This window comes from Otolemur garnettii, unplaced genomic scaffold, assembly GCF_000181295.1.
Source record: "Otolemur garnettii isolate 467f Iridium unplaced genomic scaffold, OtoGar3 scaffold00046, whole genome shotgun sequence".
Taxonomy (NCBI): Eukaryota; Metazoa; Chordata; class Mammalia; order Primates; family Galagidae; genus Otolemur; species Otolemur garnettii.
The window spans coordinates 8,608,193-8,620,501 of record NW_003852441.1 but is presented as its reverse complement, the minus strand read 5'-3'; the positions used below and the strand labels follow the sequence as shown (position 1 = coordinate 8,620,501).

General features: G+C 39.6%; 1 protein-coding gene across 3 annotated transcripts in view; it reads left to right on the top strand.

Annotated features, from left to right (window-relative positions):
- Nucleotides 1-11,364, top strand: part of ADPRM (ADP-ribose/CDP-alcohol diphosphatase, manganese dependent) — a 17,446-nt gene extending 6,082 nt beyond the window's left edge. For 2 of the 3 annotated variants that reach the window (XM_012806060.1, XM_003791088.3), the window contains exons 2-4: nucleotides 5,928-6,554; nucleotides 7,466-7,582; nucleotides 10,959-11,364. In XM_012806060.1, coding sequence (XP_012661514.1) covers nucleotides 5,954-6,554; nucleotides 7,466-7,582; nucleotides 10,959-11,269 — 1,029 coding nt within the window. In that variant the 5' untranslated portion in view covers nucleotides 5,928-5,953 and the 3' untranslated portion in view covers nucleotides 11,270-11,364. Of the gene's footprint in view, nucleotides 1-5,549; nucleotides 6,555-7,465; nucleotides 7,583-10,958 lie in introns of those variants that run through there. The other variant, XM_023513995.1, reaches the window with a different exon arrangement.
- The last annotated feature ends 945 nt before the right edge of the window (nucleotides 11,365-12,309 follow it).

Below are 12,309 nucleotides of genomic sequence, written 5' to 3'. Positions count from 1 at the left end.
ATTGTTGTTTGGCGGGTCCGGGCTGGGGATTCGAACTCGCCACCTTAGGTGTACGTGGCTGGCGCCTTAGCCGGTTGAGCTATAGGCGCCGAGCCACAAAGGTCACTTTCTCATGGGTCTAGGAACCAAAATGTGCTTGGGTCCTCAAGAGAAGAGGAATTTACCCAATGCATACAGGTGTCTAATGGCACAGATGAAACCTGGGCTCATGGAAGGCTTTCAAGTCTAACCTGAGGTTCCTTATAAAAAGTTCCAGCAAACCAATTAAAAAAAAAAGCCTAGATGGCTAATAATTATTCTTACTGCAATTTATGCAAATAATCAGACCCATTATACTGAAGATAGTTTATTTTAGCAACTAAGTTGTGTTATAATTTGTTTTTAGTAAAAAGAGAAATTGAAGAGAGAAAAAAATGGTTCAAAGAGAAAAGAGGCTGTGGCCACCTGTATTAAGTCCCAGCCTTGTCTGTAATGTCAGCTCATAAAATGAAACATAACTTTTTTACTAAACTGATCTGTTAAATGTAATTAATACACTGGCCAACGAGTATAGAATTATACACAGTAGTCATAGTTCCTCTAAAACCTTAACACTCAACAAGAATTGCCTGTTGACCACACTAGAAAATTTGTGCAGTATTAAACATTATCTGCTGTGTCTATAAATACCTCAGGAAAAATTGGAACCTGAATGAGAATTTCCCAATAAATAATATAACTGTAACATGGCCTCATAGATAGCCCCATACCCAACTGGTATTCAAGAATATTCTCTTGAATTATCCAAACTTTGAATCAGTTCTATAGAGACTCTTAAAACTATGTATTATCCTTTTTTTTATTTTTTATTTGATTTTATTATTATTTTTTTTTTAGAGACAGAGTCTCACTTTATTGCCCTTGGTAGAGTGCCGTGGCGTCATAGCTCACAGCAACCTCCAACTCATTGGCCCAGGTGACTCTCCTGCCTCAGCCTCCTGAACAGCTGGGACTACAGGTGCCTGCCAGAATGCCAGGCTATTTTTTGTTGCAGTTTGGCCAGGGCTGGGTTTGAACCTGCCACCCTCGGTATATGGGGCTGGCACCCTATCCACTAAGCCAAAGGGACTGCCCAAAACTATGTATTATCTTTAAAACTATGCTAAGTTTATAAATAAGAATACTAATGTTCTCATTATGTAAACCTTAGCCTTGAAATCCAGAACTTGAAAATGTTTGTAAGTAATTGCTAAATAGTTTCATTCTCTTACACTAAACCCAATCTTAACTTTATCTCTATCAGTAATAATTAACCATGTTCTATTTAATACAGTGAAAATGAAAAAAACCCTCACCTAAATTCCTCATAGCCAACTAAAGAAAACTTCACTACCCCATAGAAAGCAAAAGTGACTTTTTTTTTGAGACAGAGCCTCAAGCTGTCCCCCTGGGCAGAGTGCCGTGGCATCTCAGCTCACAGCAACCTCCAACTCTTGGGCTCAAGCGAGTCTCCTGCCTCCGCCTCCCAAGTAGCTGGAACCACAGGCGCCTGCCACAACGCCCGGCTATTTTTTGGTTGCAGCCGTCATTGTTGTTTGGCGGGTCCGGGCTGGGGATTTGAACCCGCCACCTTAGGTGTATGTGGCTGGCACCCTAGCCCGTTGAGCTATAGGCGCCGAGCCAGCAAAAGTGACTTTTAAAACATTCAACATGACCTGTTCCAGCCACATACTGAGAGCTGGCTTGTCCACGTATGGCTAAAGCCTGAGGAAACTGCTCGTGGAACTTGTCCTAATTAAACTTTAAACTTTGAGAAAAGAGGAAAAAAATATATTATCTAACTACCCGCCACTGAGTCAATAGTTTGGCCCAGTCTCCAAACAAATAAACAAAATAATAGGGAGTGTTAGGCCTAGGCTAAAGTAGAAAAATACCAGTTAATTCCTGGCAAATTTCTGGCTGCAAGCCCTGAACAAAATGGACTAAGTCTGGTTTACTCCCATGATAGATGGGAAAGTACTCACTAACTTCTTGCTTGAAGTTAGAAAGTCCTCTGAGAAACAGACCAGGAAGTACCAGGTGTCCCCAGACTGACCTTTAAGAAATACCAGGTGGCGAAAGTATTAAAACAAAGATGTATGATGTATGACTAACCACAAAATACTGCAATCTACGCCTTAAAAACCTGACCCTTTAAGCACTTGGTGCTGTTCTCAGAAACCCCATGTTGGGATGCTGAGGTAGTTGCTAGCCAGCTCTTCAATAAAAGGACTCCTCTTTAAATTTAACTTGTTTGGCAGTGTGGTCTTTGTGGAACTCCTGGGTACAGCAATAGCTTACTATAACTGTGAATTTCTGGACTCAAGTGATCCTCCTTGCCTCAGCCTCCTGAGTAGCTCAGTCTACAGGCAGGAGCCACTTTGCTCAGCTAATTTTTTTTCCCCCAGTGTCACTTTTTTGTAAAGACAGGATCTCCCTATGTTGCCCAGGCTGGTCGCAATTTTCTGGCCTCAAGAAATCCTCCCACCTCAGGTTCTCAAAGTGATGGAATCAAAATGTGAGCCATCATGTCTGACCCACTTTATTTCTCTAACTAATTACAAATGAAAGAATTTTTGAACCTATCTATAACCTGCAAGCCCCTGCTCTAAGATTTCCTGCCCTTTTGGGTTAAACCAATGTGTACCTCCCATGTATTGATTTATGATTTTATAGCTGGGCATGGTGGCTCATTCTTGTAATCCTAGCACTCTGGGAGGCCAAGGTAGGTGGATTGCCTGAGCTCATAGGAGACCACCCTGAGTTCCCTGACATGTGCCTGTACCATGAAATAAAAGGCTAAACTATCTAGGAGAGTCGGTTCCCTGCCTACTTGGTTTTTTGTTTTCTTTTTTCTTTTTGGCCCCCTTACTTCTGTCCTTGATTGTCTCCATGAATATGTTTCCGAAATCTGAAATGCTCCAAAGTCTGAAACTTGAGTGGGCTGACATGACACGCATATGGACATGCTCATTGGGAATGTTCAGGATTTTTGAATTTTAGATTAAGGATGCTCAACTGGTATATGTATTTTGTATCCAAAAAAAAATTCAAAATCCAAAGCACTTCTGGTCATAAGCATCTCAGAAAAAGGATACTCAACCTGTATCAAAGATAGTTTCTGTTTTTCAAAGTATTCTCTTTACTTAATAAAATTATAAGTTACTGCCCTATCCTAAACTTGTTTTTACAGGGTTATATGTTCAACATTTTGGATCCTTTCATCCTAAAACACATTGCTATTTTGAAGTGTGTGCCCCTTAGTGGTTCTTTCCACATTGCTTAACTCTCTTTAAAAGATTGCAAAATCTTAGTGTAACTTTGAGTTTCCCTAAACTATATTCCACTGGAAAGTGTGTTTGACAGGATTCTGGTATCATATGACAGAAAATGAACTGGATTTGGCTTTAAGCTCAAGGGAAATTTATTGGCTGATATATATAAATAAATGTTATAAATAGTTTTAGCCAGATCAGACAGATGCAGGTATTCACCTAATGTTACCAGGAATCTAGTTCCTGTCATTCACTTCTGTGTGGGGTTGCTTCTCAGTTAACTTGTCTCTAAAAAGTAAAGTCTTAGTTTCAGCTTAGCAGAAGTGGTGGACATACTTTTGGTAGTATTTCTAGCAGATGTCCCAGGGCTGATGCTGATTGATCTAGCTTGAGTTATATGTTTGTCTCGTAACTGGCCAGAGGAAAAACTGGCTTTTTATAGAGAAGGACTGGGGCATGTGTCTGCTACTCCACTTCCCAGCCAGGGGTGGAGGTCACATAGGAACTGAGAATGGGGAATTGAGAGATGCCTGAGGGAAAATCAATGTGCTGTTACATCAAGAACAAGAAATTAATGTTAGGTAGGCAAAAATAACAGCTGTCTACTGGAGAGATCAAATAACTGGGGACTTGGTCTCATCTGGAGATCCACAACACTTACTATCACCATAAAGGCTCTGAGTCTAAAGATGAAAACACACCAGCTCATTTGGCAGGGGATAGTCCCAAAAAACTGTTTTCTCTTATACTTGATGTTCATGTAAAATATACTTGCTAAATTGTCTTCTGATTTTATTCTCCTTTTAATCTGAATTTAGAATTGCAAATGTTTGAAACCTAACAAGGCTAGAGATTTTCTGCTGACTTGGATGAGTTTGGTATTTCTTCTAACTGTATTGGAATTCACCTTTCAGACACCCCTCATTTATACAGTAGAACCTCCATAGTGACCACCTCCCTACATAAGTTGACCTAATTTTCATAGATTGGACATGCACCACATGTATGTGTCAGTAGAGTAGGCCTAGTTCTTACATCCACCACCTCCATATGCTGACCAGCTTGTTACCGTGTTTTGGGTGGTCAACTTACGGAGGTTTTACTGTATTACTGACTTGATACCTACTGAGGTTTTTGGACAGGGACTATAGGAAGAAATGAGCAAATAAAAATAGCATGAGAACAAGAAGTCATTCTGAAGGACTTCCGTTTCTTTATTTCTGGTGGTGTTTCACCTCTATTAGAACTAGTTCTGCCCAGCCAAATTAAGGAATAAAGGAAAGTAGCTGAAGCTTATAATTGGGTGGATTAGATAGAGAGTGTATCATGAGCAATAGTAGTTAGAATGAAAAGAGGCCCCCGACTCTCAAATAAGTCAAACTGAAGTCTGATCCTTATTCTGATCGTGGAGTTGTTGCCTCCATCTCTGATAGAAGCACTATTACAATTGAGATCTCACATGTCTGTAGAGGATTAAGTAGAAACTCTGTAGGTGTATGGGGCAAATGACTGGAGATTAAGAGTCTGAAAGTAATTTTAGAAGTGAATTTTTAGGTTTTAATAAGTTTAGATACTACACTGTGTCTAAAAAAATAAAATAACTTTATTGTTGTAGTCTTTACAATAAAAATAGTTGATAATTTAGGATCTTGGTGTTTGATTTTTGTTTTAATCATTAGTGTTTTGGGCTTTTTTAAGGGCTTGTAATTTGTAATTCAATCTAGTAATAGTTGTTTTGAGTTTAAATCACTTGTTCTTCGGGCCACTGAAGCAGGGCAGAGATCATATGTAAGAAGATATGATTTCATGTTTTCTGTTTTCATTATGGGATAGGTTAATATTCAGGTTAACAAGAAACCTGGTTCAACTTAGAATCCAACTATTAAAGAACCAGAAGCCAGGGCAGCACTTGTGGTTCAAAGGAGTGGGGCACCAGCCTCATATTCCGGAGGTGGTGGGTTCAAACCGAGGCCGGGCCAAAAACTGCAAAAAAAAAAAAAAAAAAAGAACCAGAAACCACTGCTCATGGAAATGATAATAGTCATGTCAGTGTCATTGTTTTTGTTTGGTTTGTTTAAGATTATTTCTCTCCTTTCATGTATTTATTGTTCCCCAAACCCCCTGTTATTTCAGATATATGAGAAAATAGGAGAAACTTATTTCTGGTGACCTGCCCACCAGTGATGAGAAAAGACAGTCCAATATGAAATTACTCAAAATAGGACTCCTTTATAGAGTACTTAAATAAATGAATGTAATATACAACTTTAAAAAAACTTGAAGTTTTGATAGAATTATTTGATGTTTGTGGGAGGGTGTGTGTTTTAAAGTGAGTATTTCTTAAAAATCAGAAATTATTCCAGATTGGAATTTGACTTTACTAGAATTAGAATGCCTGTTCATTGATAGGATAGCACCCTTTCATAAATTGTACTCTTCTGTTATCGTCTATTTTACAGAAGAGAAAACAAAAGTGCTTTAGTAATTTATACCTAAGACCATTGGAATCTAAGGCCCACGTATTTTTTGTATATCAAGCATCGTAGTGAATTAACTATTAAGTTCAATATTATTATCTTCAAATCAGGAAATAAAGATGTTTATAACTTAGTTATCCTTTTTTACTTTGTTTAGTTTATTTAGAGATCTGTTTGGAGGTTATGGATGACAAGCCCAATCCTAAAACCTCAAGTGAGAGTTCAGAGCGTCTCTTCTCCTTTGGAGTTATTGCAGATATTCAATATGCTGATTTAGAAGATGGCTATAACTTCCATGGAAACAGGCGGCGATACTACAGACACAGTCTTGTTCACTTACAGGGTGCCATTGATGACTGGAATACCCAAAGCAGCACACTCAGTTGTGTCCTTCAGCTTGGAGATATCATTGATGGGTACAATGCCCAGCATAAAGCATCAGAAACGTCCCTAGAACTTGTTATGAACACATTCCAGAAGCTTAAAGTTCCAGTTCACCATACATGGGGAAATCATGAATTCTATAACTTTAGTAGAGATTATTTAACAAACTCTAAACTTAACACTAAGTTTCTAGAGGACCAGATTGCACATCATCCTGAGACCAGGCCTTCAGAGAATTACTACGCTTATCATTTTGTACCATTCCCTAAATTCCGGTTTATTTTACTGGATGGTTATGACTTGAGTGTCTTGGGAGTGGATCAATCTTCTCCAAAATACCAGCAGTGTATGAAGATTCTGAAGGAGCACAATCCAAATATGGAATTGAATAGTCCTCAAGGTGAATTATTCCTTTGCGCTGAGAATCTAATACATTGTCTTTAATTCTTCAGCTACCTTTTATTCAGCAGGAAGATGGACAATTAAGGTAAAAGTATATTGTCGCTATTGTTCAGGGTCAGGATTTCTCACAGGCCTGATCCTTTATGGATTAATCACAGTTGATTCAAGATGGATTTATTTAACACATATTGAATGCCTATTCTAGGCCAGGCACTTTTTCTAGGATTAGCTGTTTAGAGCTGTAAACAATACTGACAATATCACTTTTTTAATGAGTGGAATGGAGGGAACAAAAGCCACAGGTGGGCAAGACAGAAATAGGTGAAACAGAAACAAAGATTATTTGTACCAGTACCAGTGCTACCAAGAAAATAGAGTATGGTGTAATAGAGTGTTACAGAAAAGGACCAGGGGGAGGGAAGTATTTTAGATTGGGTAATCAGAAAAAGCCTCTCTAAGGAGAAAAACTTGTAATACTTAAATGACAGGAAGAAGTCCTTGGAAAGAATGGGGTCAAGGGCTAGCAGACAGGGAAAAGTAAACGTAAGGCACAGAGTGGAGTGGGACTTCAGCATCATTGAAGAATACAGAAAAGGGCCAGTGGGGTATAAGATAATTTTGGAGAGTCAAAGGGGGTAAGAATATGTCATAGTTCAGTGGCTGTAGTGAGGAGTCTGTTTTGTTTTCAGTGTAGTGGCAAGCAAGCAGGGGAATGTCAAGATTAGGAGTGAGATGTGGTGTGGTTTATTTAAATATTGCTCTGGCTTCTTGATATTTTGAGTTGTTTGCTTCTAATCAGATATTTCTAAGGAAGAGAACAAGTGTCCCTGTATTAGCTAAGTTTGAATTTCCAAATGAGGGGGAAAATGGCATTTGATGGGTCTAACATAATACATCAATTTATTTCAGGACTTTCAGAGCCCCACTATGTTCAGTTTAATGGAGGATTTAGCCAAGAACAGCTGAACTGGTTGAATGAAGTTCTTACATTCTCTGACACAAACCAAGAAAAAGTGGTGATTGTGAGTAAGTATTTAAATTGTCTATCTGATTACACTAGCATTTTAGAGATGGAGAAAAGTTAGGCATTAAAACATACTAACAATATTTATGTTTTGATATCCTTTTTCTATAAAATGGATGCTTAGGTTTAAAATTTTTTATTGAGAAACAACCTGAATATAAAATTAACAGGTAAGGATAAATCAGGAAAGAATTGTAAAAAAAAAAAAAAAGAAAATTTTGTCATATATTAGAATGTGGTCTTTTGGGTTTCAAAGTAAAATTTCCCCAAATGGGATCAATTGATGTTATTTTATTTTTAATTAATTAATTTTTTTTAGAGGCAAGGTCTGACTCTGTCATGAACTTCTGGGCTCAAGTGATCCCCCGCCTTAGCCTCCCCAGTAGCCAAGACTACAGGTGCATGCCACCATGCCCAGCTACTTATTTTTACTTTTTGTAGAGATGGGCTGGCTTCAAGTGATCATCCTGCCTTGGCCTCCCAAAGTGCTAGGATTACAGGCATGCAGTAACCTAGACAGTACTTTTCAACTGAGAGATTCAGTTCAGGTCTCACACTAAACCTCAGCCTTATGAGACCTGCCTGGCAGTGAAGTGACCACCAAACAGAGGCCACGACTGCTTCAGTGACACACAGCTGATATAATGGGGGATCCATGTTACACACTCTACTGGCAGGGAGTGCTTTCAGTTACCTGTGTCTCCACGTGATCACAAGGAAGTGAGATGCATATTATTTCTTTTAGGGTCATTTTGAACAGATACAGTACCACCAGAGATTATGGGGATCTGGAGGTATTAAAACACACTGATGTGTGCACGTGTGAGCATGGATTTGGTTTGGTTAAGACCCCTTGTTTTAGAAATAGAATTAATGTGGGATAGTAGGTGAGAAGACTGGACTGAGAGCAGAAGGAAGGGGTGCCCTTCTGGCTGTTGCTTATATGAACGTTGTAGCCCTTGGCAGATATCAAAACTGCAGATTGCAGTGTTCTCCGTAGTGTGCCAAATGAAATTATGACTGTGAAAACACTTTGGAAATGATAAGCTGTTTGGATAGTTAGTAATATAAACAGTATTTCAATCTACAATTGTAGTTTTTAACTTATTAATCTTCCATTGATGTGGTAAAAGACATGTAGCAGGGGTGTGTGTCTGCTGCTATTGGAATGTCAAATGTCATTTAAGACTTGGAAAAGATAAGGTGTCCTCTGGGGCTGTTGGGACCATGTGACACCACTTAGTTCTGTAATAAGTGGTCTCAAACCAGGATACTTTACCTCTTGTGTCTGCTTTTTAGTTTTCTACTGCTAGGCTGTACCTGTTAACTTTAGAAGCACTCGAGTTGAAAGGGGCCTAGAGATTTATAGCCAAACACTTTAATTTTAAAGGTAAAGAAACTGAAGCCCAAAGAGGTTAAATTACATAACAAAATCATACAGCTACTGACAGAACCAAGACTAGAACCCATGTGTTATGTCCTAGTCCCCTTCCCCTTTGTCCTGCCCACTTCCCTTTTCTCCTTACTGATGGCAGTGCACACATCTACTTAGCGGTCTCTTCAGTTTCTTCCATTATTTGCCATTAGTTGAGAAGCTGGTTACACAAACCTTTAACAACTGAATGACTTGGGTTTTCTTCAGTAAAGTTTAAGTTTAATAGAGATTTTCTTTTCTTTTTGTTTGCTTTTTAATTTTCACTGTGGCTACTCAGAGGTCTTTTTAGCTCCTTTTTGAGTTTTGGCCATGAAGTTGGAAAGATACTAGCTGAGGTGGGGAACATAGCAGAAAGTAGGTTGGAGCGGAGAGGGCAGGGGCATCGGTTTGCAAATACTAAATTTCACTTGTCTCTTAGATATCAATGGGGATGTTGAGTGGGCATTTTGGACATATGAGTCAGAAATTTAGAATAGATTTGAGCTACATATATAAGTGGGGGTTAGAAAAAATAAAGATGATAGTTAAAGCATGTAAATCACTAAGAGATTGGTAAGACCTAAGGTGTAGATACAGAAATGCAAGAAGCAAGGCACTCCTGATAAGGTGCTAGGGAAAGGAGGAACCCGCAAAGGTGATTGGAAATTAGTGGCTATTGAGTTTGGGGATATCTAGGAAGACACCACCGGGAACACTAGTGGTATCCTGGAAGGGAAGAGTTTCAAGAAGGGAGCAGCTGACTGTCAAAGCTGCTGGGTATTAGAAAGCTCCCCAGCCCCTTTGGACTTTTTTGTTTGTCTGGGACAGAGCCCTGTGTAGAGTGCAGTATTGACATAGCTCACAGCAACCTCAAACTCTTGGGCTCAAGAGATCCTCTTGCTTCAGCTTCCCCAGTAGCTGGGAGTACAGGTGCCTGTCACAACACCTGGCTAGTTTTTCTATTTTTAGTATAGATGGGGTCTGGCTCTTGCTCAGGCTGGTCTCAAACTCCTGAGCTCCAGCAATCCACGTGCCTCAGCCTCTCAGAGTGCTAGGACTGCAGCTGTGAGCCACCATGCCCGGCCTCCCCTTTGGACTCTCAGCCTTTGGAGTCGAGTTAGTGTGTGTGCACAAGCGTGTACGTTATGCATTCCTTTCCTGCTTCAGGGGTCTGTTAACCTCTCCTATCCCTCTCCATGCTTTTTTTTTTTTTAAACTTTTATTACAAATAAATAGATACTAAACAGAAACATGTTGAAATTTCAGGAAAAAATAAGGAACAGTAATAGGAAAAAAAGTGATTTAATAGGAAGAAGCAAAGACCAGTGAGCCTGTACTTTAGAATCGAAACTGGCCTGAAGTATGCAATGGGCTCATGGAAGTGCTCCATCAGGGATTAGAAATTATCCTGGCTCTACTTCTGCATGTCTCCTGTGGGACCCAGTATAGCTCTTCCCTGCTTCAACTCAGTTTTCTCAGTGGACATGGCTACCATGATCTCATGGGGGCATTGAGTGTTTGGACAAATGGCCCATGGCTCATTCCTAAACTGTGCTTTTGTTTAGCACTACATCTTTCTATGTATATAAAATTCATAGTTCAGGCGTTCAGTGGGCTGGATTTCAGTGCAGCCTCTGCCTGGTTTCTGGCTGCCTTTGCACCAGGTGTCTTCAATATTCTTTGGCGTTTGGGCAGCTTGAGACTTTGTAGGTCTCAGAGATCTCAGGAATTGGCCTCTGTCGTTGCCTCTCCCACCTAATGTGAACTGTCCCACCATTTCTATGCTTCATAAACTTGGCTTTAGGTGACCTAGTTTTACCTATATGTGGGTTCTGTCTGGTTTAGTCCATTTGGATAATGAGGTAGCAATACCCAATTTTATTTTCTGAGTACTAGATTTAGCCATTTATTTTGACGGAAGAGATAGTTCTTAATTGGCTCCTAACTCTTCTTTTTCATAACAGGTCATCTTCCCATTTACCCAGAGTCCTCTGACAGTGTATGCCTGGCTTGGAACTACAGAGACGCCTTGGCAGTCATCTGGTCTCATGAGTGTGTGGTATGTTTCTTTGCTGGTCATACTCATGATGGTGGCTACTCTGAGGATCCCTTTGGTGTGCACCATGTCAACCTGGAAGGAGTTATTGAGACAGCTCCAGACAGCCAGGCTTTTGGCACAGTTCATGTCTATCCTGACAAGATGATGTTGGAAGGGAGAGGCAGAGTTCCAGACAGAATTATGAATTATAAGAGGGAAAAAGCACTCCATTTTTAGTTTGATGTATTTTAGTCTGATCTCAGAAAGAGAATGAGCTTTGTGTTCACTCCTCTCAAAAACAAATTAAAAAGCCTCAGTGTCATTGTTTAGTATTCTACTTGCATAACAAAATGTATTTACGGGTTCAGTGTGCTTTAGTTGATAAAATATTCAGAATTGTCATTTTGGATAATGTCTCCAGTTTAAGTTAGAAAGAAACAATAAACCAGGGAGGAGGCTGAAGTAAGGACATTCTTGTAAGGAATTTTATTTGGCCTTCCCTGAAATTTTTTTACTTTTTATAAGAATATATTCATGTGTTAACTATAACTTAAAATTCATAATTAAAAAAAGCTTGGGTAAACGTTTCTGTTCATCTGTTGTATAAGTGAACTTTGGATGATTTTTGCTTGTAATACCTATACTTAGGCTTTTATAGGCTTGTAGTTCCATTTTACAAACAAAAAACACCAATAGTTACTTCACAGGTAAATGTGTAGTGCTCCCATCTCTGTAAGAAAGGCTTCCGGAGAAGTCACGTGGTCCTCTGATGATAATGAAGCCAGGACCAAGTGGCAGTGCAGCTGTGTGGCTGCTAGTTGGGTCGGTTTGGGCCACCAGCTGATGCTGTATGAGACTACAGTAGGCAAATGAATTTATGCTTTACTCCTTCACAGACAAATGGGACATGTTTAACTCATTTGTCACGGGTGCTAAAGCTTACTTGCACAAACACTTACTAGAAGGCAAATAGGAACTATTCAAGTGTTAAGATAGTGTAAGGCTTAAAGCAGTATGAGAAATATTAACCTGAGTGTGCATGTGGAGCACCTAGCCACTATAAGGATATAAAGGTGTATTCGTGTTCTGTGGCTTCTCTAATAGATTACCACGAACTTGGCGGCTTAAGACAAAATATATTTGTTTTTGGGTTCTAGAGGTCAGAAGTCCAAAATCATTTTCACTGGGCTAAAATCAAAGTGTGCGTGTGGCCATACCCCTTCAGGAGCTCTGGGGGAATTGCCTTCCCTTGTCTTCTCCAGCCTCTACAGCTGCAC